At 48.8% G+C, this 27,722-nt stretch overlaps 1 protein-coding gene across 2 annotated transcripts in view; it reads left to right on the top strand.

Moving 5' to 3' along the window:
* Positions 1-27,497, top strand: part of GRK2 (G protein-coupled receptor kinase 2) — a 38,893-nt gene extending 11,396 nt beyond the window's left edge. The window contains exons 3-21 of one of the 2 annotated variants that reach the window (XM_082211543.1): positions 2,249-2,322; positions 3,367-3,468; positions 5,947-6,021; positions 6,397-6,458; positions 7,035-7,086; positions 7,756-7,847; positions 9,365-9,464; positions 10,381-10,459; positions 10,628-10,758; positions 11,813-11,907; positions 12,724-12,831; positions 13,108-13,174; positions 15,594-15,694; positions 17,673-17,739; positions 18,205-18,300; positions 20,043-20,205; positions 20,509-20,645; positions 20,887-21,021; positions 25,341-27,497. In XM_082211543.1, coding sequence (XP_082067669.1) covers positions 2,249-2,322; positions 3,367-3,468; positions 5,947-6,021; positions 6,397-6,458; positions 7,035-7,086; positions 7,756-7,847; positions 9,365-9,464; positions 10,381-10,459; positions 10,628-10,758; positions 11,813-11,907; positions 12,724-12,831; positions 13,108-13,174; positions 15,594-15,694; positions 17,673-17,739; positions 18,205-18,300; positions 20,043-20,205; positions 20,509-20,645; positions 20,887-21,021; positions 25,341-25,511 — 1,907 coding nt within the window. In that variant the 3' untranslated portion in view covers positions 25,512-27,497. The remainder of the gene's footprint in view (positions 1-2,248; positions 2,323-3,366; positions 3,469-5,946; positions 6,022-6,396; positions 6,459-7,034; positions 7,087-7,755; positions 7,848-9,364; positions 9,465-10,380; positions 10,460-10,627; positions 10,759-11,812; positions 11,908-12,723; positions 12,832-13,107; positions 13,175-15,593; positions 15,695-17,672; positions 17,740-18,204; positions 18,301-20,042; positions 20,206-20,508; positions 20,646-20,886; positions 21,022-25,340) is intronic. The other variant, XM_082211544.1, reaches the window with a different exon arrangement.
* The last annotated feature ends 225 nt before the right edge of the window (positions 27,498-27,722 follow it).

Below are 27,722 nucleotides of genomic sequence, written 5' to 3' on the forward strand. Positions count from 1 at the left end.
GACCCCCTGTTTTTCAAAAGCCAAGCCACGGACCCCTTACTTTTGACAATTTTGATGACTCCATGGTAGTTACCTCTGCAAAGCAATTTTTTGAACAAAATGTGGTGTAGCCCCTCATAAGCAAAGGACTTTAGGTATAATTTTTAAAAAAACAGACTATAAAATTTGTGATACTACCATGCAAAAATGACCCAAAAAAATAGTTGAGGTGGGGAGGCAAGGGATGGGGCCGCGGACCCCCTGGGGATGCCCAGACCTCTAACTGGGAACCACTGCTCTAGAGGCACTGATGAGGTACATCTGGATAAATTAGGAGGAGAACACAGGTTGGGAAGGGCTGTGTGACTGCTGGCTTAGGACAGGCTGGGTGATGCTGGGCTGTTGTTGTCCATACCGAGCCCCGGAGGCATCTGCTTGCAAGGCTGTTTCTCCTTTTCAGTTACTACACCCCGCCCCAACAGGAAACACTCTTGCTTCCTCCCACACCCACAGCCACTTGTGGTTTCCTCATAATATCTCCCGCTTTCATCCCCTCTCTGCTCCCACCCCTCCTGGCTCTCCCTCCGCTCCTGGCTCCCCTGCTGCCTTCCCCACAGCCTCTTGCCTCTGCCTCTCACCTGGGGATGGCGCACAAGTAGGTTGGGGAAGCAGGTTTAGCACCAAGGAGCCGTTTAGCCACAGGCTGAAGTGGATCTTGATCCGTGTGCCCCTCCACTGTGTGTGTGTGTGGACTGGGGAGCAGAGTTGAGGCGGAAACTGGTGCACAGTATGCTTGAGAAATCTTCTCCAGGTGTGGGGATTGCCACCCTCCAACTGCCCCTTTTCAGTTAGCTGAGGGAACCTGCGTCTCTGCAGGTTTTGTTGCTCTCCCAGCTCCCATCAGCCCCCCAGCCAGGGTGGCAAGTGGTAAGGGATCATGGAGTTTGTAGTCAAGAACGTCCAGAGGCAGACAGGTTATCCACCCCCTGCTATAGCTGGTACAGATGAGACTCATGCCTGCTTTTAATATATATTGAAGGTTACTGAAGGGGCCGCTTCACCCTGTATAAAATTTGCAAAGAATTTGCACACAGGCACAGTTCCGTGTAGCTTCCGTTATGCGTCCAGAGGGAAGCTCTTCTCGGTTGCTTATTATGAGTGACATGTAGGTCTCCTTCATGTTCCAAGGTGGAAGTGCCTTTGGTTTGGGGACTTTAACATACAACTCAGACATGAGTTATGACTAGTTTTCCCAGGGGGACCACGTGACTTAAGGCAAGCATGCGCAAAACAGTTATTTTTCTTCTTCTTCTTTTAAAAAAGTGACCCTGCTCCTGTGCATTTAACAGCAGCCTGACATGCAGAAATTAAGAATGTGAACCCTTTTGAAGTTTGTGGGGCTTACTTCTGAGTAGGCATGCATGGGATTGCACTGGGAATGGTGGGAGAAGCTTCTCCTGTATAAACCTACTGGGCATATTGCAACTTCCAGGGATATTGAACGTAGCTTATGAAACTGAAATGGTTATGCTTGCTTTCTTTTTTTTGCAAGATGAAAAGATTGAGATGTGCCTTCTTAGAAATATCAGAATCCCAGCTTGTTTTCTAGAAGTTTTCTGTAAAAAATAAATTGGATGACTATACCTGCTAGTTTTGTGTAAGGAGAGACTCTTTGTCTCTGACAGTGGTGTAATGGGCAGAAATCACCAGGTGAAGATTTGTTTGGTATGAAGATGCATGATGTTAAAAGCTTCAAACTTGTTGATTTCGTTCTCTTATGTTTGCTGTTAAAATCATAAAGCCCTTGTCCATAAAAAACAGGGTTTGGTATTAATGGGCACTGGAATAGATGACTTTAAAAGCCAACTTAGATAAATTTGCATAGATATTTGAAAGAAGATAGAAGAATGATAGAAGAATGACCATGATAGAAGAATGAAACCTCTATATTTGGAGTCAGTGTACTAAGTTTGGGGAATGTTTTTGGACTACAGCTCCCATCATTCCCGATCATTGGCCATGGTGGCTTAGTCTGATGGAAATTATGTCCCACAATATACAGAGGGCGAGAGGTTCCCTACCCTAGCAATATACCTGTGTACATATACAATGAATTTCTCTTCCCACCATTGCTGATTAGTCAGGGTTGGAATGCAGGGCCCTGGCTTTCTAAGGGTGCTAATTCAGGTGGGACCAACTGGCTGGCTTTGAAAAAGGGAAGCAGGAGCACACCTGGTCATTGCAGCTGACAGTTGTGTGTTTTTCTTAGGTTTCCTGCTGTTCCGAGACTTCTGCTTAAACCAGGTGGAGGAAGCCAAACCACTGGTGGAATTCTATGAAGAGGTGAGGCCCTGATTGTGCGTTGAGGGTGGTGGGAGAAAATGCTCTATTTCCTTCCGTGCCGTCAAACCAGTTTCCTTCCTTGGCCTGGCACACAGACTCCCCTCTGACATTGGTTCCCAAACTTGTCTTGAGCTGAGGAGTTGACTTTTCAAAGACCTGTTCAGAGGCCCCTTCAGGCCTTTTGACCCTCCTCTCAAAAAGCATATCTGAATTCTTGTTCACGGCAGCATGACTGGAAGCGGTCAGGGGGAAAGGAGCCGGGGGGGGGGTGACAGAAGGCAAGGCTACTGCATCTCCTATTTCAGGTTGGAAAACAAATACATGGAACCCCTGCGTTGCCTCTTCGGGGCAGAGTGTGGTAGTTTCATTTTGCCAGGGGTGCGGTGGGTATCTGGGGAACTTAGAAGCTTAAAAATGGGCAAAATATTTTATTAGAGAAGGCAAGACCCAGAACGTTTTGCTGTTCTTTATGCTTTCTTATAGTATTATCCCTTCTATGTGTATGGTTTATGTCGTTTGCCCTCTCATAATTTAAAATAAAACTAGATTTAAAGGAGAACAATAATAATAAGGAGGAAAAGAAAAATGCTTGCTGTGAGATTTCAGCGCACTGCTCTCCCTGTATCTCAGAGGTCGCCCATAGGGTGCCCCCCAGATTTAGTTGGGCTCCATCTCCTATCCGCCTCAGCCAGCATGGCCAGTGGGCAGAGATAATGGGAGTTGTAGTCCAGCAGCTTCGGGGGGGGGGCTACAGGTTCCCCAGCTCAGGTGTAAGCTCAGCTTTTGTCTCTTTGACCTTGCATATGCATTCTATGGCACATTTTGTCAGCTGCCACCCAGCCCCTGTGGAAAATAATTAAGGTGGCAACAAGAGACTGCGAGCGCTCTCTCCAAGCACAGCCATTATTTGAGTTCTTTGGGTGCAAAACATGGTCCACGTCAACCATGTGTCTGTGTATGCCTTCTGAAGGGCCTTACAGAGTCTGTAGTCGGTGGGTAGGTTGCTGAGCCTTGTTACCTCTCCCCTTGCCCCATTCTTCATAGATCAAAAAGTATGAGAAGATGGACTCCGAAGAGGATCGAGCTATTAAGAGCCGCCAGATCTTTGACACATACATCATGAAGGAACTGCTGTCCTGTTCTCACGTGAGTGGCCCAAATGCTTGCTGTCACATGAGAGAGTCTGAAAAAACCCCTTGGCAAGAAGCATCATGTTTGCTTTGCAATCCCATTGATCAAGATTCTTTAAAAGATAATACTCCTCACAATGGGAGGAGCCAGACTCCCAGCATTGTCCATTGTCTCACAGGCTGTGTACTCTCCCTGTCTCAATAAATGTCACATACAACTCCCTTAGAACTACCCACCCCAGCTCTTAATCTCCTTTTCACGACCTCACTTTCCTCTACCATGCATGGGAAATGGCTCTTTCCTGTTCTGGGATGACCTTCCCATGAATGAATTGCAGGCAGCCGCTTAAGGCACCACCTTGTGAAATGCACCAGCGCCTTTGCTTCTTCCATTACAGTGGCAGCAAACAAACCATGGATTCTTCCACCATCAACCACGGTTTCCCGTTTTATCGGAACCAGGAGACCATAGTTAACAGCTTCAGAACAAGCTAGTATATCAAGCCAGTTTCAAAACATGGTTTTATATGGGGGGAAGGAGATCACACTTCAGGCCAAGGGCCACATTCCCTTGTGGGTAGCCTTCCAAGGGCCATATGCCGGTTGGTGGGCAGGGCCAGAGGTAAAATGTGGGCAGACTAGATGGCCCTTGGGGGTCTCTTCCAACTCAATAATTCTATTATTCTAGGTTGCTGGGGAACAATGGGTTTAGTGGGAGGTAGGGGCAGTGCATGTGAGCCTTTCAGTATAGCAGGAGGGAGGCCTTCAGGAAGTCCCAGGGGGACATGATGAGAGATGAAACCAAGAAGCCACAGAGTCACACTTATTGGTGTAAAGTGCTGGGCCAACTATTGACACTTTTCAAGTTGTGCGAAGAGCAGGCAGACACTGATGCCCCCAGTGCCGCATGTCAAACTGCGAAGAGGAGTGATTCAAAATGAGAACGAAAATCTCCTTCATTAAGTGACGCTCGGAAACCAAGAAAGTTAACAAAACGTATAAATGGAACAATTTTATTCTGAATGGCCGACAGTCATAATTGTACTGTGTCAGTGGTTCCCACAGACGGCTTCAAAATCACTGAGAGTCCTGGCACAACACTTTTCTTGTCAATTGTAGCAACTGTCATGCTAGATGCTGTATGATTTTTTAATTGCACTTTTATTGCTGCTTTTATTTCTTGCTTTGTATTTTGCTCTAGCATTCCATTAACATGGTCAGATAAAGACATGAAAGAATGGCAACAGGTTATTAATTAATTTATCTGACACAATAAAAAAATCCACAGCTGAGTGCTGTGGCAGCGTACAGACAGGGGTTCTGGCTGCCCTGTTTCAGTTGCCTCCTCCCCCTCCCACGTCAGGATTTTCCTGCTCACCTTCATTCCCACGTTTTGACTGTCTCTTTCTCTTTTTTTGCTGCTTCCTCTTCCTCTCACTCTTGTCTTTCATGCTGCTAATCCTCTCTACTCCTTTCAAGTGCCTTCTCCTCCCATCACTTAAGCTCCTTCCCACTCAACTTTTGGTTGGACCACCAGTTCCTCAGAAGGATGGAGCAGCTGCTGAGCCCGCCTTTCACAGCTGCCACGCCCGCCATTCTTTGGACTACCTGTTCAAAGCTTGCTGACCATGATGGTCTACAGACCGCAGTTTGGGAACCTTTGTCTGTGTGTTTACTGGTAGTTTGAATTGCTTCTTGTTGTTAAAACAGGGGAAATTTTTTTTTTTTAAAAAAAAAACCTGATAGGTGAAAAGTGTTTGCCAAGCCCAAGAGCAACAGGCTTGTGCATCGGACAAAGGAGATAATTTATTCTGTTTTCCTGACATTTCCATAATTGTTTTATTTCTGCATTGTATTTCTGCCTTCAAGTGACGTAAACGAGCAAGTAACATGGAAATGAGTGCCGGACTTGTGCTATATTCCGCTATATTTCTAGAAGCAGCTAGCTAGGGAAATGCTGGGAAAGTGGAATACAGTGATATCTTGGTTTACGAACTTAATCTGTTCCGGAAGTCCGTTCTTAAACGAAAGCATTCTTAAACCAAGGCGTGCTTTTCCATAGCAGCGGGGGACTCAATTTACAAACGGAACACACTTAGCAGGAAGCGAAACATGTTCTTATTCCAAGGCAAAGTTCACAAACCAAAACACCTACTTCCAGGTTTGCAGCGGTCTTAACCCAAGTCGTTCATAAACTAAGCTGGTCTTAAATCAAGGTACCACTGTAAACTGCTGTGTGAATGCAGCCAGTGCCTCTCTTTAACATGTCCAAGATTTGCTAGCCCTATTCCTGACCCAGCTTGTAAGCCTTCCCCAAGCTTTGTGCCCCAGTCCTGTTGATTTCCTTGTCACTGGGCTTCTTCAGTGGTCTCAGCATTAGAGCTGGAAGTCAGCCCAAGCTTTGTGCCCCGGGCAGGCACTATATCTTGATGGAATGTCTCTTTGGACAGCGATGCATCCAGACTCATTGCCTTTTTCTTGTGTCCTCTCACAGCCCTTCTCCAAGACTGCCACAGAATATGTGCAGAGCCGCCTCAGCAAGAAGCAAGTGCCGCCTGACCTGTTCCAGGTAAATCCCTCCCCATCGACTAGACCCTTGGGCTCATCCAATCTCGAATCTCATTTGCCCCAAGACTGGATGCACTTGCATTGGTAGACAGGGGCTGATGGAGCATGAACTCTGGCCCATTGCAACCAATTTCTTCTTAGCCTGTACAAGTGTCCCCACAGCAGGGGGGGGGGGACCTCTTTTCCTATAACATTGCCAAACCCAAAGAAATGCAGACTCCATTTCCTTACAGCACTTGCTGTTGAGAATCTTATGGGGATTTCCACATCACTGAGTCCCGCAGGGGCCATGCGGATGAGAACGGGGACCAGTGGGTGGAAAGCTTTAATGGGTAGGTTTTTGGCATTCATTCCTCTCTGTCCACTCTTCTGCCAGCCATACATTGAGGAGATCTGCGAGTGTCTGCGTGGGACTATCTTCCAGAGGTTCATTGAGAGGTGAGTGCTGAGGACTACAGGCTGTCCACAAGCAGAACCTGCAGCACCATGTTGCAGCATGGTATGCTCCTGTTTAAGGGGCCAGCCACACCTTTTCCAATACACTCCATTCCATTCCCCTTCCCCCTTGTGCATGGCGAAGCTTGAAAGAAGACGGGACAGTGCCTTTGAAGTTTGCAGATTTTCTTGGAAGTAAGCCCCTTTGAGCACCATGGAATTTCCTTCTGAGCAAAAAAGCCTAGAATCAAGCGAAGCAGGAGCGAGTTCTGTAGATGGAAAGAAGGCTCACTTCTGAGTTAAGCCTGCGTAGGGTTGTCTTGAAGGCAGGATGGAAGTTATATGTATGTGAATGTTCCCTGTATTTTCCCTTTCCCCTCCCTACACCGAGTGCTTCCTTCCCATAATACTGGGGTATAGGAGTCTCTGTTAAGGGGGCGGGGGGGTGTTATTAGACTTGGAAGAGTTCTGGCACAGGGATTTGAGGAGGGGTCCTTTGAAAGTGGTGATACCCAGGGTTTGTGTTCCATGGCCTGTGTGTTCTTTCTCTCATTTCTTCTCCCGTCTGTTCTGTTTTAGTGACAAGTTCACACGCTTCTCCCAGTGGAAGAATGTGGAGCTCAACATCCATGTGAGTGCCTGAGGAGGGAGGGCATTCCTGAGAGCTGCAGCGATAAAAAAAGAGCTGTCAAAAGACACTAAGCATGGACCTGCCTGCAGCCACATTGTTGCAGAATGGCAAAGTGTATAGGATTTGCAAAGTTGCTGGTTGTGTAGTTGGTGGGAGGTTGGTGGTGTGTGGGGGACTAATCCCTGCCTCAGGAAGTTCACCGATTTAGTAGCTTCAGGGAAAACCAGGATTACGATCATCTTCACTGGGTAAATGAAATGGGAGAATTTGAGGGTTTTTTTGTCCATCATGAGAGCTTGAGAAGCAAGCCCAGTTTTGGCTCCCCAATAATCCGAGAGCAACTACCCCTAACATGGGATCCTCTGTACAATTCCCATCAGCCTCAGCCGGCACAGCCCCATCTGCAGAACCTCAGGCTGGCGAAAGCTTTCCTAGTGCTACCCACATGTGACACAAAATAACCTTGGATCATAATTTGAAAGCAGGATGTGAGGAAAGGTCACTGTGGGTGAGAGGAGTGCCTGTGGAAGGCTATTCCTTTCTATGATGGGTAGACCCAGACTCCTGAAAGGGTAAAGGTGTTGCCAGCAACATGTTAACACTCTTGGTCTTGCTCTCCTCCCCCCCCCCCATCATGTTTGTTCATGCTCTCTGCCTTGTGGGACCCAGCTGACCATGAATGACTTCAGCGTCCACCGGATCATCGGGCGTGGCGGCTTTGGCGAGGTCTACGGCTGCCGGAAAGCAGACACGGGCAAAATGTAACGTTTCAAGTTTGGTTTGTCAAATTAGTATTCCAACAATTATCTAGGAGCCCAAGGTTGGTTAAGGAGACAGAGGAGGTTGCCATGTGGCCTTTGGCCACTGTCTTTTAGCCTAGCTTTGCTCCACATCATTGCTATGAAGCTATATGAAGTATTTACACATGGAAATGAAAAATGATATTATCCATCATTCTCTTTTGGTTTGTAATGGCCGTGTTGGTCCTGGAGAACCAGGATGGTACCCTCTGATATCTCAGCTCCCAGCCAGCCCTGCTGCTCCCTGTAACCAGCCTAAGTAGGCTTCTACTCACTGCCTGAGCCTCAAATGCAAACATAGCTTCCCAAGGGCCTTTCCCCAACTTGACTTTATTTTCTGGGGTACCAGATTGGTGCCTGCGCTAAACTCAGATTCTTCCAATGCACGTATGAAATGTTAGGAAACACAGTTTCTGCCTTCGTAGAGTCAGTGTCTCAGATTTTATTCTTTATTTACTGAGGTTTTGAGGTAGCTAACAGCAAAATGGAGCAAAGCCATTGAGTGTCATCTTAAAACAATATAATGAAAACAGCAGCAGCATTCATAAAGCAAAACTAGCACCCAGTCAAACAAGAGGGGAAGCAGATATCATTAAAAAGTGGGTCAGATACAATAAGGACGGCTTTAATCCAGGTGTTTATTGCTTAGGGGGTGGCAGGTTCAGAGAATCATAGGGCTAGATCCAGAGTAAGTCAATTACATTGAAGCCCCATTGACATAAATGTGAAAAAATTAGTCATGACTTAGGGCTCATCCAGACTTTGCTTGTCCCGCTGCTTTCACCCAGGAAAACCTGATCTTATTTCTGAATTGGAGCAAACGCCAAAAAAACCTGGATGAATCAGGTTTTCTGCGGATTAATGTTTGCTCCAATTCAGTGCTAAAGAACCAAGTTTTCCTGGGCAAATGGAAAATTGCTCAGACCTGTGCTTTATAGGCAGGGAAGTGTGGACAAGCCCTGGGTGAAGTCCCACTGATTCCAATGGGAACTGGGCTTGTCTGTCTTGTTCTGGATCCAGCCCATCAAATGTTAGTGTTGAAAAGAGGCCATCTCACCAAGGTCCCCAGCTCAACCCAAGAACCTTACAATGCAGAATCTACTAACTGGCATACTTGGCAGTTCAGCCTTTGTTTCAATACCCCAAGTGCAGGAGAGTCCACCCACCTTCTCATATAGGGGGAGCACAGTGAACATTAGCAGACATCCCAGGGACATCTGTGGTAAATCTCCTCTGTGGGAAACCAAAGAAGTGTTGGGGGGAGTTTAGTCATAGCAGGTGACTCAGGACTCAGATGGGGGTCGTGATGAGTGTAATTAAGGAAGTGCCAAGTGGAATGAGTTGGGTAGGTTTCCACAAAGGAGGCGCACAGGCTGTTCTGCGTGCAGGGATATTGGCAGGGGCGATTCCCTGGGAAGCAGCAAGACCTGGCGAGAGCAACACCGCAGGGTTGCAGCCTCTTCTTTCTCCTTTTGCAGGTATGCCATGAAATGTCTGGATAAGAAGCGCATTAAGATGAAGCAGGGGGAGACATTGGCCCTGAACGAGCGCATCATGCTCTCGCTTGTCAGCACCGGGGTGAGTCTGGCTACATTGAGCAGTTGGGGGTTGGGAGGCAGAGAGTAGGCCAGACCCGGAGTCTGCCCAGTCCAACAGGGAGGGGAAAGAGATCTGTCAAGTGGGCAGATGCGAATGCTTGGGCTCCTGTATTGTGCTTGCAATCAAAGCTATGATAATGCCGGTATAGACATGGCAGGTATTTTGAAGCACACACTGGTAATTAAAGGCAGGGGGGAGGGATGACGGTGATGAAGTGTGCTGGAGGTGGCATTGAGCATGTGGCTGGGAGTGTGATGCCTGCAGTAAACTAGCAGCAGGGCTGGGATGTGTGTAGGCAGCGCAGCGAATTATTATGCGCACAGAAGGGGAGGGGAGGCAGTTCAATGTGCGCAACGGCAGGAGGAGGGCAGGAGGGGAAGAGAGAGGGGCAGGGCGGGGGCTCCGTGCGCAAGGGGCATGGGGGAAGACGGGAGACCACCATAGGGTTTGCGTGGGTGGGGGAGGTGGGGCAAAGGCGCCAACAGGCGACGTGATGGCTGTGTAGGAGTCGGTGCAAAACCCACGGCAGAAAATGGGGGGCGGGAGCGAGGGGTTAATGGAAGAGCTGGCAGAGGGAAGGAGGCAGTGGCGACGTGTGAGGCAAGAGGCCGAGGGCCCTGTTGAGCAATCAGTTCCCCCACGGTTATCAGATGCAAGCGTGCTCCTGTGTGTAGGGGAACTGTGGTAGGAAGCATGCATGTGCGAGGCATGATTCTGAGAGCGCAGAAGGGAAATGTGGAGCTTTCAGGAAGGCCTGTGGATTCCGGGTGTGAGCAGAACGTAGAGCGAGGGAACTCGTTCACGCACATGTGCATGCAGACTTGGTGATTCATTTATGTATTTTCCCCCCTCTCTTTTTTCCCTGCTGTGACTTGGTTCCTCGTGTCTCTGCCAGGATTGCCCCTTCATCGTGTGCATGTCGTATGCCTTCCAAACACCTGACAAGCTCAGCTTCATCCTGGACCTCATGAATGGTGAGAGCCAGAACCCAGCCTGTAGAGAGCCTCTGCCTCCCCCCTCCCCTCCCCTCACATGCTTCTCAAAGGGATCCACACACAGAGGCGTCCCTGCCTCACCACTACTCCCCTCTGCCGATACTCAGGTTGTGTGCCTCACATGGCTGTCTGCTCCGTTTCCTGCAGGGGGTGACCTACATTACCACCTCTCCCAGCATGGGGTCTTCTCCGAGGCAGAGATGCGCTTCTACGCAGCAGAGATCATCCTGGGGCTGGAACACATGCACAACCGCTTCGTGGTGTATCGCGACCTCAAGGTGAGCACACGCCCCGCCCCCCCCGAGTGCTGCATCGTTCAGCATCCTTTATCTAGATGTTTGTATGTCGCCTGTCAGGGCTATGCAGCCCTTTTGAGGCCATGGGTGTCGTCGAACAATTAATTAATTAATTGCAGCATTTATTCCCTGCCTTCCCTCCAATGAGTTCTAGGGGACTTACATGCTTCCTCCCCCCCCCCCCGCTCCCCATTTTACCCTCGCAGCAACCCTGTGAGGTAGGAGAGAGAGAGAGAGAGACTGACTGGCCCAAGGTCACCCAGCAAGCTTCATGGCTGTGTGGGTTGGGATTTGAACTTTCCCCCCCACCTTTTGACAACTATGCCAAGCCAAGCTACACCAGGTTAAAAGAATAAAATTCAAAGAAGTCTAAAAACCTGGTTTTAAAATGGAGAGAGAAAAACCTCACCATAGGCTTCTCTTTCCACAAAGAGAGGCAATTTCTGCCTTCAGCGTGGGGTCCCTCGGTGTTGCACCCGCACCCACTGAAAAGAGAGTTCTCTAGTGCACTCTGACTTCGTGGCAACTGCCTCTTACCCAGAGCCGTGCTTCCTCCTCCTCCGCCTTAGAAGCCAGTGCTGTGCTGTGTGCCATGAGTCGTTCAGGGTGGCAGCATTCCTCACTGGGGAATATCGGGATCTCAAGTTCTAACATCTATTTCAGAAAATGTGAGGCTTGAAAGTGTTTTTTATTTTACTGAAGGAGATTGTTGCCTTGATGGAAGTGCACTCCCACTCAAAATGCCTTGGGATTTGGCACTGTGGGTTATCAAAGCTACTTTTGACAACCCACTCGTCACCGTTGCAGGGCGGGATCTTGCGAGGTTGCTTGTCTTTTCCGTATCATGACCTTACTATGCCGCTCTTCAAAATTAAGCATACCCGCTGTAGGAATTGCTCCCTCTGTTTCATCGGTGCTGCTTCAGAGGCCCAGGCCAAAGGATGAAGGAGGAGGGTTTATTCTCTCCCCTACTTTCCCCAGCAAATCCTCTCTCCCCCCTAGCTGCCATTCATTGCTGCTCTTGTTCCCCCTACAGCCAGCCAACATCTTGCTAGATGAGTTTGGCCATGTGCGCATCTCGGATCTGGGGCTCGCCTGTGATTTCTCCAAGAAGAAGCCTCATGCCAGCGTGTGAGTATCAGACAGGAATCTAATCCTCGGCCAGCAGCTCCGTTCTCTGTATGTAGACCTAAAGCTGCTCTCATCCAAGGGTCTTGATAAATGTCAGAACACCTTTTCCCCTTCTCCCTCAGCTGCAGGGTGAGCTACTGGAAGTTCCTCCACTGTTGCTTCGTCTAGCTTTTTATAGGTGTTAATTCCTGTATCACAATATCACTTGTTCAACATCCACTCATTGGGACATTTGCCCTAAGGCCTCTGTCCAGTAATGGAGACCCAAAATATGGACCGCAAAACTGGAACCTACAGATTACAGGCCTCAGATTCCGGTAGTGGATTCATCTGCAAAGGGGCTTTCTGATTCTGGGGTGTGTGAGATAGAACAAGCTAGTTCAGTCCCAATGCCCAGCTTGCACAGGAGCGAATGTCTTTATGTGATCACTTGTTCTTGGGAGATGCCGGTGTTGCAAGGAAAATGGCCCCTCTCTAACTTTTTCTGCTTGGAACCATTCGTATTTTGTGGGGAGGCAATTCCTACAGGCCACAACTGTGGTTTAAAGGGGCATTGTAAGGAGGAATTAGTACCTGCCTCCATTTGCAAGCACATGCGTACCCATATTCATAAGCGAATGCTTCTCCCACGTGAATGTGTGTATTTCGTAAGTGTACATAGATCTATTTGCCACTGGCCTGGGTGTTTATTTTTCCTGTATGTTTATTTTTCGAAAAGGATTCCTTACCCATTGACCTGTCCCTGCTGAGCCGCCCCCCCTCCCGACAGGTGCTGTGCTGTCTTTTGTAACTCTCAGTTTCCCTCCATCCCTGCAGTGGCACACATGGGTACATGGCGCCAGAGGTGCTGCAGAAGGGCGTTGCCTATGACAGCAGTGCTGACTGGTTCTCTCTAGGCTGCATGCTCTTCAAACTACTGAGGGGGTAAGTGGGGGAGAGCCAAGGTGGAGAAGAGTTTGCAGGGATGGGGATGAGAAGGAGGTCTAGCTGGCAGAGGGAGCCGTGGTTGAATTCAGAGGGTGCTGGGTTGGATTGATTGCAATGGGAATGGCAAGAATTGGGGGGGAAACGCCCTGAGATCTACAGGCATTGGGCGCTATACAAATTTAATTAATTAATTATAATCATAATAAAGAAGTGTTAGGGGGTGCCTGTGAGGCCTGAGTCTCCTTCTGACGCTCTCCTGGCTCTTCTTCTCAGGCATAGCCCCTTTCGGCAACACAAGACTAAAGACAAGCATGAGATTGACCGCATGACGCTCACTATGGTAAGGAAATGTTGTCAAGCTCAGTCAGGGATCAGCCTGGATCCCAAAGCTTCCAGGTGCTGAATTGTTCGCCTCTTGCCCCTTGGGTCTCCGAAATTTCAGATCTTCCCTTTGCCAGTCATCAGAGTTATACCCACGCTTTGCAGAGCCTGGCTGACCTATACTACATGTCAACTTGCCAGTTTCATGTGGACTTAGTACATATTCCCAAATAGATTCAGCATTTTGACATGAGGTTTTTCCTGTGCTGAACCCCCATTATTCTCCCTCGAAGTCAAATATCCCTACACTTCAGACCGGGTCCGTTTCCGTGAGTTCCAGCACCCTCTGTTTGGTTAGCTGGGTGGCTCAGTGTGCGCATTTGTGTGAGGGAAGGAGGGAAATGGGTACGCAGAATTAAATTTCCCACTATTACTGTAAGTTATGCTACTGCCTGAAGAACATGAATAGATCAGGGACCTTCTATTTTTAGCACCGCACAGACAAATCACAAAGAAATTCCCTTCCCTAGAGAACGTGCAGAGACTGTAAGCAGATGCAGTTTGGTTGAACTCAACAATTACTGTTTGGCAAGGCAAGCAGCACAACTCTTGCCAAGGTGTCAGGCTGCTAAGCAGTGTCAGGCAAAGGTGCCATTAGAAATTTCTGGGCTGGGCATAAAAATGCTTTGTGCCAGTCCGGGGTGCGGCTGTCGGGAAAAGGCCCTTCCTCCATGCCTTTGGTGTACAGCTGTGGCGTGGCTGCAACTATTTGCTGTTGAGGTTAATTCAGGGCATGACTTATACAAAGTGTGTGGCAGGGGTGGGGTTCTCTCTTCATTTAGCAAAAGTTTATGGGTGGTTCTGAGGACTGCTGCTGCAGCTGCTGTTTCTAGAAAGTCCTAGATTTCGATTCTTCTTCCAGCAGAGCTCATGTGTATCACCCTAGATTTCCGTGAGGGTGTAGGATCCCTCCCACAGCCCTTTTTGCACACACTAGAACCGGGTAGTGCCGACAGCGAGGGGAAGAGGGAGACAATACTGATCATCATGACAGACTCGGGTTTCGATGCATCCGCTGCCTAACTGTTTGACAGGCTTTTTGAGGCCTCATGGTGAGATGGGAGGGAGCTGAATGGGGTTTAAGGTGCATAAGAGGCAGCTTTGGATGTTTGCAATAGCCAAGCCACTTTTATCGTGCAAGGCAAGTTGTGGAGAAATTGTGCTTGTGGGCAAACTTAAAATAGGTGGGCAATTAAGATAGCTATTTTCAGATCCGTGCATGCAGTGATGGAGGAAGGGGGCGCAGGGAGTGCGGTTCACCCTGGGTGTCATCGGGGTGTGTGTGTGTGTGACAAAACAGGTTTTTTAAAAAATTGGGCTCATGAAACTTTTTAGGAGTGACGTGGTGGCTTAGGCGCCTGCAGGTTCTGCGCTGCGTGAAACGGCAGCGTGGGACTTGCCTCTGCCTACTGCCTTTCCCTCAGCCGCCCTACAGCTGAGGGGGAGGTGGTGGAGAGGTTCCAAGCGTTGGAGATGCTTGTCCCGCCCCCGGCTGCAGAACACGCCCCCACACCAGGCACCCGAGCAGCTAGCTATGCCGCTGTATGTGTGTGTGTGTGTGTGTGTGTGTGTGTGACACACACACACACAGAGAGAGAGAGAATGTTTCACAGCTGGGTTGGCATTTGATATTAAAACACCTTTTCTTCTGATGACAACTGAGGAGTCCTTTAGCCCACTGCCTCTCTCTCCTACACCTCTTGCCAGGAGTGTGATTCCGTTGCCACTGGATGAAAGTTGTCTTTCCTGAGGATTCTCTGTGGGCTCCAGGAATAGGAGGGCCCGTCCCTTCTGTCATAATGAATGAAATAAACCGACCCAATCGTTCTGCACAGCTTTGAGCCATGGGGACAGATTAGTGGGAGTAATGCCCCTACATACCAAAGGACATTTGTCTCTTCGTCTTGCAGTCTTTTTCGTCTTGCGAAGCAAGCCCATTAGCAGCTTAGCGGATTAGCGCTATTAGCGGCTTAGCGGTCTTAGCGGATCAGCTGATAAGCGGTTTAGCGGCTTAGCGTATCAGCTGATAAGCGGCCTAGCGGATCAGCGGTTAAGCGGCTTAGCGGATCAGCTGTTAAGCGGCTTAGCACCTTAGGATCAGCTGATAAGCAGCTTAGCGGCTTGGGAAAAAGGGGGGGGACCCCCGCAGGAACTCGCAAGACATTTTCGTCTTGCGAAGCAAGCCCATAGGAAATTCGTTTTGCGAAGCACCTCCAAAACGGAAAACCCTTTCGTCTAGCGGGTTTTCCGTCTTGCGAGGCATTCGTCTTGCGGGGCACCATGGTATGTTGTAACCGCCCTGAGACCTGCGGGTGTAGGGCGGTGTGCAAATGTAAGAATTAATAATGAGAATAATTCTGCCCTTCTCGTTCCCACAGGCTGTGGAGCTCCCAGACTCCTTCTCACCTGAGCTGCGCTCTCTGCTGGAGGGGCTGCTGCAGAGAGATGTGAACCGTCGGCTGGGTTGTATGGGCCGCGGGTGAGTCTTCGGGGGGAACAGCTGAAGCGCCTGGATGGGCAGGGATGTTGGTGGGGAGTGAGATTCCTGTGGCCCTCCAGTTGTTGCTGGACTGGTTGGTCAGCAGAAACTGTAGCCCAAGCGCATCTGGGAGGCCATTGGTTGGCTGAGGGGATTAAGTTGCCCAACCTTCTTATACAAAGAATGCTTTCAGAATTATCAGTGGAGTGGAGTTTTGTTGTTTGGAACTCAGCTAAGAATAGTTCTTAGCTGGGGAAATGGACAAGCATGCTATTTCCAGGTGCTCTGGTTGCCACAACAAGGGCAGGTTTAAAATACATATATATCACACTACAGGACCAAGAAGTGCCTTCCATTTTTAAAAAGTATTTATGGGACAGGCTTAACATCCTGCTGTTAGCTTAGCTTTCCCAGGCTCCCTGCTTGCCCTGTTCCTCAGGTTCAGATTGAAGCCACAATCTGATAACTCAAATTTAGATGACCTTGAAGCAGAGGATGTACTGCGGGAGCTAAGGAATGCTCCGACAACGTTATTCCTTCGTCGGCAAGGCTCTGGGCTTTCCATGTAGTACCCTGTTCAGCGCAAGACCTAAGATAGGATCTGGAATTCAAAGAATCACAGAGTTTGCTTGCTTAAAAAAATCCAGTTTATGGCTTTTAATGGTTGCAGAGAAGCAATCTTGGACTAAATTGGCTGCTGTGTGCAAAATGTGCGCCTCATGTTACCCTGCACCTCAGCAGTCTGTCTCTTCCCCCTGCTGTCTTTTATTCTCCATTATTTCTGATTTTGTTAGCCTAGTTTTGATTTTTCTCAAAACATAAAATTTTCTATCACAACACTTTTCAGGTCTTTTCAGAGCTATGAATCGTTATTACTCACTTGCATATACAATATCTGTTGTAGGGAGAATGGCAGATGGGAGTCCCTGCCTAGGTACTTGCTGATTCACCCTTTCATAAAATAATAATGGAGCAAATTAAACAATCCTGCCCCAGAATAGGCTATTCTCAACTCTTGCGACGAATATATATAACCCAGAAACTGACGTGTCTCATGTAGGGACAAATCAGCTTTGTTTACATCCTGCATCTGATGAAGTCGGCTCTTTCCTATAAACGTTTGTGCTACGATGAGTCACTTAGCCTCCAGTTAAGGTGTGATGTGCAGACTTCGTGTTAACAGCGTTCTGTGGCTAGGCAATCCAAAATCTGTGTCAACAAGAGCTGTGTTCTTTGACTTGTATATAAGAGGTTTGCACATTTTCTGAAGCTGCCCGCCCCTGAATCTCTGATCATCTTTCTCTAGGTTCTGAGTTTTTAGTAAGCATAGCTCACATACTTTCAAATATATATTCAAAACCATAAGGACTACAGACTTGCCTGCCTTAAAAATGAGACCTGAACTTTTCAGAAAGCCGGATTCTGGGTGCAGAATCCAGCTTTCTGAGAAGTTCAGATCTGCCCTTCTTCTGAGCACCTGCAGAATTGCAGTATTTGCACAGCCCTACCTTTAAGTTGCTCCACGTCTCTCTTGTCCTTTGTTTGCTACAGAACAGCTCAGGGTTGTTGGGTTTTTTGGCGGAGGGCAAAGAAGGCACACCAGGCTGAGTTAATCTAGGTGGTAAAAGTCAAGAGCTGCAGATGTGGTTAGGCCAAGCTAAATCCTGATGTCCTTTTAAACAAAACAAGTTTTCCTTCAAAGGAAATTGCTCAGCTGTTAGATGAACACAAAGACAGCATTCCAGTTCTGTGTGGCTGTTCATGACGAAGCTGCTGTTCCCAAGCTTTTCTCTAGCCCCTAACTCAGGTAGCTGACAAGAGATAGTAATGAACAACACCCAGCCTCCCTCCCCATTGACCAAAGGGTGTAATAGTTCATACCGTCTGGTGGACACTGCATTGGCTACCCCTGCCCTAACTATTCAGTGCTCAAAGGGAGGAGGGAACTCTATGTAATCTGCAACCGTCTTTCCAACAGGGCGCTTGAGGTGAAGGAGAGTCCCTTCTTCCAGGGTCTAGACTGGCAGATGGTTTTCCTCCAAAAGGTGAGCAGGGCAGTTGGGAAGACAGTGGAGTTGCTGGGGATAAAGACTCTGCTCGGTCATCATGAATCATAGGGTTGGAAGGGACCCCAGGGGTCATCTAGTCCAACACCCTGCAATACAGGGAATCACCACTAAAGCATCCATGACAGATAGCCACCCAACCTCTGCTTAAAAACTTCCAATGAAGGAGAGTCCACAACCTCCCATGAGAGTCTGTTCCGCTGTTGAACAGCTCTTACTGTCATAAAGCTCTTCCGGAAGTTTAGTCGGCGTCTCCTTTCTTGTAACTGAATCCACTGGTTCAGGACCTAGTCTTGAGAACAGAAGAGAACAAGCTTGTTCCCTCTTCAGTGTGACAGCCCTTTAGGTAGTTGAAAATGGCCATCAGGGAAGGAAGGAATTGTAAGGGATAAGCGACTCTCCTCTGCTCCTTGGTTGACTTTCCCCCCCATCATGTCTTCACAGTATCCGCCCCCCTTGATCCCACCACGCGGGGAGGTGAATGCAGCTGATGCTTTTGACATTGGCTCCTTTGATGAAGAGGACACCAAAGGCATCAAGGTATGTGGGGGGGGGGGCAGCCCTTAACCTACTCTCTGCTAGGGCAGCTGCAGCTTCCTCCTCTGCTCTTTGGTTTGAACATACCTCTACTTTAATTAATTAATTAATTAATTATAATAAATGCATCTCCCATTTTTCTTCCAAACGCAGCACTCAGAGCAGGTTTGATTACAGATACACGGTGTGGGCTTCAGCAGCAAAGTGGAAGCAGCAGCGCTAATGGGTGGAACTGCACTGTAGGCTGCAATACTATGTTCTGCTACTAGGGAATAGGATAACGCAGACAAATGAATGTTACTGGACTGATTTGACAAATGAATGTTACTGGACTGATATGTTGGCTTCAGTCCATCTAGTTCAGCACTTTGTCTCCGACACTAAGGCCAGCCACAGACCACTGGGAAACTCACAAGCAGAGCATGATGGAGATAGATACCCCTTCTCTCTCTCTCTCTCTCTCTCTCTCTCTGTCGCCTTCAGTAGTTGGAGCTATACTGCCTCTGAACATAGAGGTTTCATTTATCCTGGCGAACAGCCATGCGTGTGTTTAAACCTTTGAAGAGCTACTTGGGTAGTGGCCAGCATGTCATCTTTGGTAATGAAGTCCACAAAGTAAATAGCACATAAGACGGGGATGTTCAGCCTTAGCCAAACTATTCCTTATATGTGGAAGAAGTTTGTCATACGATTGCTGCATCCCCTAGAACCTAAATCTACTGTTCTGAACAGCAAACCTTGGGAGTGTTTTGAGACGTGTCTAACAATCCAGCGGTTCTCCAAATGCCTTAGGTACCAGGGCAAGCAGAATTTTGTGTAGAGGGGTTTACCGGACTGAGAAAAGTTACTTGACTTTAAGCCAAAGCGAGTTGCAAAGTAAAGAACAGAAATCTCTCTCTCTCTCTCTCTCTCTCTCTCTCTCTCTCTCACACACACACACACACACACACACACACACGGCAATAAAGAACTTTACAATGTGCATTCATAGATAAATATACGAAGCATGTACCCCACTAAAAGGAAGACCAAAAAAAGAGGCAACAGACATAACTAAATAACCTCCAAATTAAGGTTCAAGGGGCTGGGTAAATAAAATTGGCACCTAAAGGCAAACAATGATGGTGCCAAGCTTGCTTCCCTTGGGAAGCCACCATTGAAAAGGCCCGTTCTTGTGTCACCACCCTCTCTGCCTCTTTTGGAGAGAGCACACACAGAATGGCCTCAGATGATGAGTGCAGGACCTGGGTTTGTTCTGGAGGGGAGAACTCCTTTAGGTGGTGGGATCCTGAGCTGCATAATGGTTCCCCCCACCTCTGCAGGCAGGATAGGAGAGGTGTTGTGTCTGAGTTGGTTGGGAGAGAACTGGAGAGAGCTGGGAAGTGATTAGGGAAAACCTGGTGGGTTTCGGTTTTAGTGCCTAGAAGAGGCGGTGTAAGTCTGGGAAGGTGGAGAAGTGCAGAAGGCAGAGCCAGAGAGAATATCCATGTCAAATACTTAAGATAGAAAGGAAGAAATGGGACTCACCCCAAACCTCCACAGTAGAAGAATGCTGCTGGATCAGACCAAAGGCCTATAGTTCTGCATGCTACTTCCCAGTCTGATAGGCCTCTTAGAAGCCCACAAGGGGCACGAGGGCAGTAGCCCTCTCTTGCTGTGGTTTCCCTGGCAGCTGATAGTCAGAGCAGGGGGACTGTGCCTGTTACCCTGGAAACAAGGGCAACGTGGCTCACTTCTCATTCCAGCTGTTGGACAGTGACCAGGAGCTCTATCGCAACTTTCCACTCACCATCTCAGAGCGTTGGCAGCAGGAGGTGACAGAGACCGTCTTTGACACAGTCAACGCAGAGACTGACAAGCTGGAGGCTCGCAAAAGAGCCAAGAACAAGCAGTTGGGCCATGAGGAAGGTGAGACCCAAGGCTGGTAGGACAAGTGGCAGTGGGTTTCCTCATTCAGGCTAGCTCTGCTCCATGACCCAGTCCTCCTCAGCCACCATTGCCACCCAGCTCTGCCTGCCAGTTTGCAGGGCACCTGCTTTTGGACACTCTTCGCTGCAACACCCACTATGGAGAGAAGACATGGCTGGATGACTTGGGTTGTTTCCCCCTGAACTGTTCCCTTTGGTGTCTCCTTGTTTTGTTTCTTGTGGGGGTCTTTGTTTTGCTTTGGCCTGTCCTTGATGCTCTTCTCTTTGCCATTCCCGTACACAGATTATGCCCTGGGCAAGGACTGCATCATGCACGGCTACATGTCAAAACTGGGGAACCCTTTCCTCACACAGTGGCAGAGGCGGTACTTCTACCTCTTCCCAAATCGGTTGGAGTGGCGTGGAGAAGGAGAATCCCCGGTAAGAGGAGATCTTTCCTCTAAGGAAGGAGGGGAGGGCGAAATGGCAGGTTTGGGGTAAGGGTGGAGAGTCTTGTGACATACAAGTGGGAGAGCCTAGGTTTGTCTCATATGGGTTTGGGGCGGGCAGGATTAGGCATTGATTGCAGTGCCTGGAGGATGGGATTATGTGGAGGTGGGCAAGGGATGTAGAATGCATGTTTAACCTGGGGTTATATAAGTGGCTCTTTCTTTGACCAAAGATGTTTTGGACCCTACAACAGCAGTCGCTGCTCACCATGGAAGAGATCCAGACTGTTGAGGAGACACAGATAAAGGATCGAAAGTGCATCCTCCTAAAGATCCGGGGTGGCAAGCAGTTTGTCCTGCAGTGTGACGTGAGTTTTTCCTCACATTGCCTCTCCTAGAAGAAAGTCCAGAGGTTGCCAAAAATTGGTGATGGGCAGCCCCCAGTTTCCCTTGGCATGGTTTGATGACTGGACAGGACTTAGGATAATATAGCACATCTTGACTGTTTGAAGTGTTTCACGTACATTATCTCAGTGATTCTTACAAGGCCTTTGTAAGACTGGGGACCATTGTTGTCCCCATAGTGCAAATGGGGGGCGGGGGCTGAAGCTGAGAGAGAACTTTGCTTGCAAAACCCCACCCAGTGAATACATGGCGGAGGCAAGATTACAACCTGAGGCTTCCTGATTTCACGGCACTGTGGTCTAACTCACTGAGCCTAGGGCTTGCCAATTGGAAGGTCAGCGGTTCGAATCCCCACAACGGGCTGAGCTTCCATTGCTTGGTCCCAGCTCCTGCCAACCCAGCAGTTCGAAAGCACGTCAAAGTGCAAGTAGATAAATAGGTACCGCTCCGGTGGGAAGGTAAACGGCGTTTCTGTGCACTGTTGTGGTTTCACCAGAAGCAGCTTAGTCATGCTGGCCACATGACCCGGAAAAACTGTCTGCGGACAAATGTCGGCTCCCTCGGCCAGTAAAGCGAGATGAGCACCACAACCCCAGAGTTGTTCGCGACTGGACTTAACTGTCGGGGTCCTTTACCTTTACCTTTTTATGCTACACTAGTTCATGGTCTTATTTCTGTACCTGAGATTAATAAAAATCCTGCTGAGGTCACATTCTGCATGTTTGGCTGGGCTTGCCTAAACAAAACTATGTTAAGCAGGTGCTGAAAAGCATGCAGGCTGATATCAATAAGCAGGGAGTTCCAAAGGGTTGAGTGCTGCCACACTGAAAGAGCAATTTCTTACAAAGGGCTTTTTGTGACACCTGTAATGGTGCCAGTTCCACAGATTGAAGCAAAGTAGACTACAGTGGTACCTCAGGTTACAGACACCTCAGGTTACAAACACTTCAGGTTACAGACTCCACTAACCCGGAAGTAGTACCTTGGGTTAAGAACTTTACCTCAGGATGAGAACAGAAATCACATGGCGGCAGTGGGAGGCCCCATTAGCTAATGTGGTACCTCAGGTTAAGAACGGTTTCAGGTTAAGAACGGACCTGCAGAACGAATTAAGTTCGTAACCAGAGGTACCACTGTATTCCCAAGCTTTTAAAGGCTTTATATATAAATAGTAACACCTTGAATGGTAACAAATCAGCAACCAGTGCAGATCTCAGAACAGAGGTGTAATATGATGGCATGATCTCTCTCCAGTCAGCAGTCATGCTGCAGCATTCTGCACTAACTGCAATTTCTGGATCAAGCACATGGGAAGGTCCACATAGAGTACATTGCAGCAGTAATTCAGCCTTGAAGTCAACAGTGCCTGTGATTAAGCTCTCCTGGTCAAGGAACAACCATATCTGTTATACCATGTGCAGCTGGTAAAAGGTGCTTCTAGCTGCTTAGGGTACCAGAAGCACTCAAAAATTGTGTGCCTGCCCCTTCAAGAAGAGAGCAACTCCATTCAAGGTGGACAAATGACAAATTTCTCTGACACAGGAAACACCCACGGTGCCTTCATCCTGCCAGGATAGATCGATAGTGGAGGGGGCTTGCTTGCATTCCTGAAGTTTGCAGCTTGTTTTAGTCACTTGGAGGTATTAGGCCAACACCTTTCTGAAGTTGTGTTCTTGATTTGGTAGGTTGTTCTGGTCAGATGAGATCAGGGGAAGGGTTGATAGTCCTTTCTTGCAGCTGAATCAAATTTGAACCCTCAGGTGTAGGATGAATCAGAGGCACAAGTATCTTGCAGCTCTTTGTGTTTGTTTCTCATTCAAATCTGAAACAGATCTTTTCAAGTCTACCCTCACAAGGGGGTGAGCAAGTGTGGGGAGCTTAGGAGAGCCAGAAGAGGAGATAAGAGTGAGATGACAGAGCAGAAACAGGAAGTGTAAAACAGTTGTGCTTCCTGTTCTCCCTATTTAACTCGATGGCCTGTGTTCCCTTCCTGTTCTGTGATTTCTTGAATTCTATGGTCACGAGGTCCCCTACAGGCTACTGGAGGAGGGGGAGCCCCTTCTCAATCTATGGGGAGGGCGAATGTCCTGTTCAGTTAAGAAAGCTAGTTCACATTTTAGAAGACTATAAATAGGGCGGTGTGTGCTTTGCATCAAAAGGAGAAGAGATTTCTCTACAACCAGAATAATTATATGTATTCATCAGATGTACAGAATATAGCTGAAGCTGCATAATTCTCTTAGAACTTGTTCAAGCCTAGAGGAGTTGGAGTAGCGTGTGTTATTGTATTGGGAGGCAAGGACTTTGCGTGGGTGCAAGAGGTTTATCCCTTTGCTGGAAAACCCATCTGCAGTGCAATCCTAAACTTGCCTACTCTGAAGTAGGCCCCACTAATTCAGTGGGGTTTTCTTTTCCCCAGGCAAGTTTGTGTAGCAGGGATAGCTAACCCACGGGCCAAATCCATCCTCAAGAGTGGATACACACACATACCTAGCCCCGAAATAAATTGACGATTGAATCTGTGCTATTTTTTAAAGCCTGCATTTTTGCTGAGGTGTCCCTCACTGTCACTGTGATGGTCCTACTGCAGGCAGCCTAGCCAGCATCCACAAAATTGGGTGCCTCTGCCTTGACCTTCCAAAGGCACCTCTTCTCCCTCTCCCATGCTGCACTGTTGATAGGTCTATAGTACTCAGGAATCTATATGTTTTTAACAAAGGCCATACCTTGAATTAAGGGAAGGTTAATCATTGGCTGCGTCCATTGTCTCACTCCCACATGACCCCATATACAGGCAAGCACCTCTTTAAGCTCTCTCTGGTCCAGTATGAGTAGTCATAGGGGCTTGGGCAGTCTGCCCTATATTGTTCCCCTGAGATCTGGCTTTTATGCGCAAGCCAAGCGACAGGCAAATGTGACTGAGCAGTTGTGATGCATAAGAGGAAATCAACACAAGTAATATGTGTGGGGATTAAACAGCCTTTTGCCTGAGTGTTGGTCCATGCAGGAGAAGAGCATCCTAGGTGAACAGCAAGATGCTCCTTATGATCAGGAGCTGTGCCGAGAAACTCTTTACCTCTGGCTTCCTATTCCTTCTCTACAGAGAGAAAGTATTGGTGCTAATGGGCTGGCACAGAGAGGTGCCATTAGGAAATAATTCCTGAAAGCATTAACCATTTGTACACAGCTTCCAGAATTTTAGTCTGGTGGTTGTTTTCTGACAACATTTAGAACATTTAAAAACAATCACATGCTTGCACAGCTAATGATAGAATCATAGAATCATAGAGTTGGAAGAGACCACAAGGGCCATCGAGTCCAATCCCCTGCCAAGCAGGAAACACCATCAGAGCACTCCTGACATATGGTTGTCAAGCCTCTGCTTAAAGACCTCCAAAGTAGGAGACTCCACCACACTCCTTGGCAGCAAATTCCACTGTCGAACAGCTCTTACTGTCAGGAAGTTCTTCCTAATGTTTAGGTGGAATCTTCTTTCTTGTAGTTTGGATCCATTGCTCCGTGTCCGCTTCTCCGGAGCAGCAGAAAACAACCTTTCTCCCTCCTCTATGTGACATCCTTTTATATATTTGAACATGGCTATCATATCACCCCTTAACCTCCTCTTCTCCAGGCTAAACATGCCCAGCTCCCTTAGCCGTTCCTCATAAGGCATCGTTTCCAGGCCTTTGACCATTTTGGTTGCCCTCCTCTGGACACGTTCCAGTTTGTCAGTGTCCTTCTTGAATTGTGGTGCCCAGAACTGGACACAGTACTCCAGGTGTGGTCTGACCAGAGCAGAATACAGTGGCACTATTACTTCCCTTGATCTAGATGCTATACTCCTATTGATGCAGCCCAGAATTGCATTGGCTTTTTTAGCTGCCGCGTCACACTGTTGGCTCATGTCAAGTTTGTGGTCAACCAAGACTCCTAGATCCTGATGTCAAGGGGTTGCCAAGAACAGTATCTTCCAGCCGTCATAGGCCTGGTTAAACATGAATGTTTTTAAGTTGCTCCCAAACCTTAATAATGAGGGAGATGGATGCATCTCACCAGGGAGGGTATTCCATAAACCCAGAGCCACCACTCAGAAGGCCCTGCTTGAGTAAGTGCCAACTGGGCACCAACCAGTTATGGCAGCACCACTCCCAAGCCGATTGTAAGGTCCAAGGCGATTGATACCCTCTCCTGCCCTGAGCAAAATAATGGCTGCTGCCTTGAGAGCTGTCTCCTTTGTATTCTAGGGGGCCCTCATGCTAATCCTTTGCCTTTCCTCCTCCAGAGCGATCCGGAGTTGGTGCAATGGAAGAAGGAGCTGCGCGAAGCCTACCAGGAAGCCCAGCAGCTGCTGCAGAGGGTGCCCAAAATGAAACACAAGCCGCGCTCTCCGGTGGTGGAGCTCAGCAAGGTCGCTCTGCTCCAGCGCAGCAGCAGCAGCACCAACGGCCTCTGACCCTCCTTGACTTCCTCTCCCATCCTTAATTTATTTGGCTGGGTTTGTCCACCATCCCCACCCTCTCTCCTGTCTCCTTTCGCTGATCATTGTGATGTCCACCCCAGCCCCCTGGGGTATTATAGTGAGGGGGTGGGGCATCCAGAAGGTGTGGGACAGACTTCCCTCTCCCCATCCCCCAGCACAGGGGGACCAATACCCATTTGAGGGGAAGGAGCCTGGTTGGCAAGGTGGATGAGCGTCTACCCCACCCCCCCTGCCCCCCACGAAGGAAAGCTGGGATTAAAGCCCTGCCTCTAAATAGGACCAATGGAAGGAGATGCCCTGAGGTGTGCCACACATCTTGTGTCCTCCCTGCTTCCTCCCCTGTGGCTGCCAGACATGCGCTAGCGCACTCACGAGAGAGCCTGCTAGCTTAGGCCTTGCTCCCCATGGAGTGGCTGGCAGGGCATGTCCTCTCAGGTGAGTGAGTCCCTTCACACCAGCTTCAGGTGAAGAGACGCATCGGCACAACAACCCGTGTCCCCAGCCCCTTTTCTTTCCAGCGCCAGGCTCTGGCATACGGTTCCACAGCAGGCCCCCTGCAGAAAGGGCGCCCTGGTTCTGGCATAGATGGGATAGCTCAAAAGAGTGTATTTCCCGCCGCCCGTCACTCACAGAATATCGGCTAGGCAGCCACTGTGCCATAAGCAATCCCCTTCAGCATTGGCTGGGTTTGCACTCTAGAGTGTGATAAGGAATTGCCTTGAAACTCTTACACTGTAACGAAAATGTCTAACAAAAAAATGAAGGCTTGCTCCTGTTCTGTTCTCTTCCCTTCGTCCCTGAGTTCACGTCCTGAATCCTTCCCTACCACCCTCTTCTGGTCCCGCCAGTTGCCATCCCAAATCCTGAATTCCTGACCTGGGGCAGCGGCTGCTGCTGCTGCTCTTGCTGCCGCCTCAGAGTTGTGGCCTGCCCTCTGCCTTTTGCCCCCCTGCTCTCCCAGGCATTCTCTTATCAACTGTGCCAAATTTCAAGATTATTGTTGTGCCCTTCCCAGTTGGCCCCGTGGAGTCTGCAAAAAGTCGTACTCCCTGGGGCCGAATCTGGACAAGCTCCTTGCGTTTGGCTTGCCCAGTCTCTGTACTATTGCCTCTGAATCTTCTCCTTGGAGTGGGATGAGAACTGCCTCTTGCTCTGCTGTCTCTACTGCCAAATGCCCATCTTGCTTTGCTGTGGAAAGAGGGGAGGGGCAGCAGGTTTCATGCCAAAAGAGATTTCTGAGCTGCCTGGCCCCTCTGCTCTCAGGGCCTCTCTGGGCTGAGCCTGGAGTGGGGGGAGTGGGGGGGGTGCGGTCACTGGAAGCTCGGCCTGGATGAGGCCCTGTGCCAAGTCCCAAGTGTCTGAAGGATTCTGTAAATATCTTTGTGCCAAGGGGGGGCCTGGCTGGGTGTGGAAAAACTAGGCCCATTCTGCCCCTCCCTTCCAGTATCCCTCTGTATTAACAGCTCCCCCCACCTACCACCTCCCCTTCCCCTAGCAGTGTTACGGTTTCTCCCACAGGATGGGGAGAAATATCAGGTTGAATTGACCCTGTACCCCTCCTCCTCCTCTTCCCTCCACCTGTGGTTTAACAGAGGGGTTAAGGGTAGGTGGCTTTCGGTTGGGGATCAGGTCTCTCATCCCCATGGTGTCATGCCCCAAGCGCATGCGATTGCCTCTGCTGCATGCCCCCCCCCCACTCCGCCTCATGTGATGAGTTTTTGCCTGTTCTGCTACATGGCTCCCACATTCCTCCCAAGGCGATTGGCCCTGGGAGGGGGAGGGGTAGAGCGGGAGCCCCCCCCCCTTTCCCTGCAGTGTTTGTAAATATTGATCTCTGGTTTGTCTCTCTGGGTTATTATTATGGATTTTTTGCCGATTTTTGAATGTGATTTTAATGAGTGGGATAAAAAGACTGTTTTTATAATAAAAAAAATCCAAAACCCACAAAGCTTAGAAAAACGCAGGCTCTTCTGTGGCTCTCGGCACCAGAATGCGTAAAACGTGTCGCTGACGTAGATTGAGTTGGGCTGTCGGCTCTGGGTTGTCAACTCCAGCTTTTCCAAAGCTGGTATCCAATTCAGGTGTTTTAAAGAATACAGCCTCCATTAGCCCCACTCAACAAGACCAGTTGTCACAGATAGTGGGAGCTGTAGCCCACCAGGTTGGGGAAGGCTGGTCTAGGGC

The sequence above is a fragment of the Podarcis vaucheri genome (assembly GCF_965113315.1).
Source record: "Podarcis vaucheri genome assembly, chromosome: 1".
NCBI lineage: Eukaryota > Metazoa > Chordata > Lepidosauria > Squamata > Lacertidae > Podarcis > Podarcis vaucheri.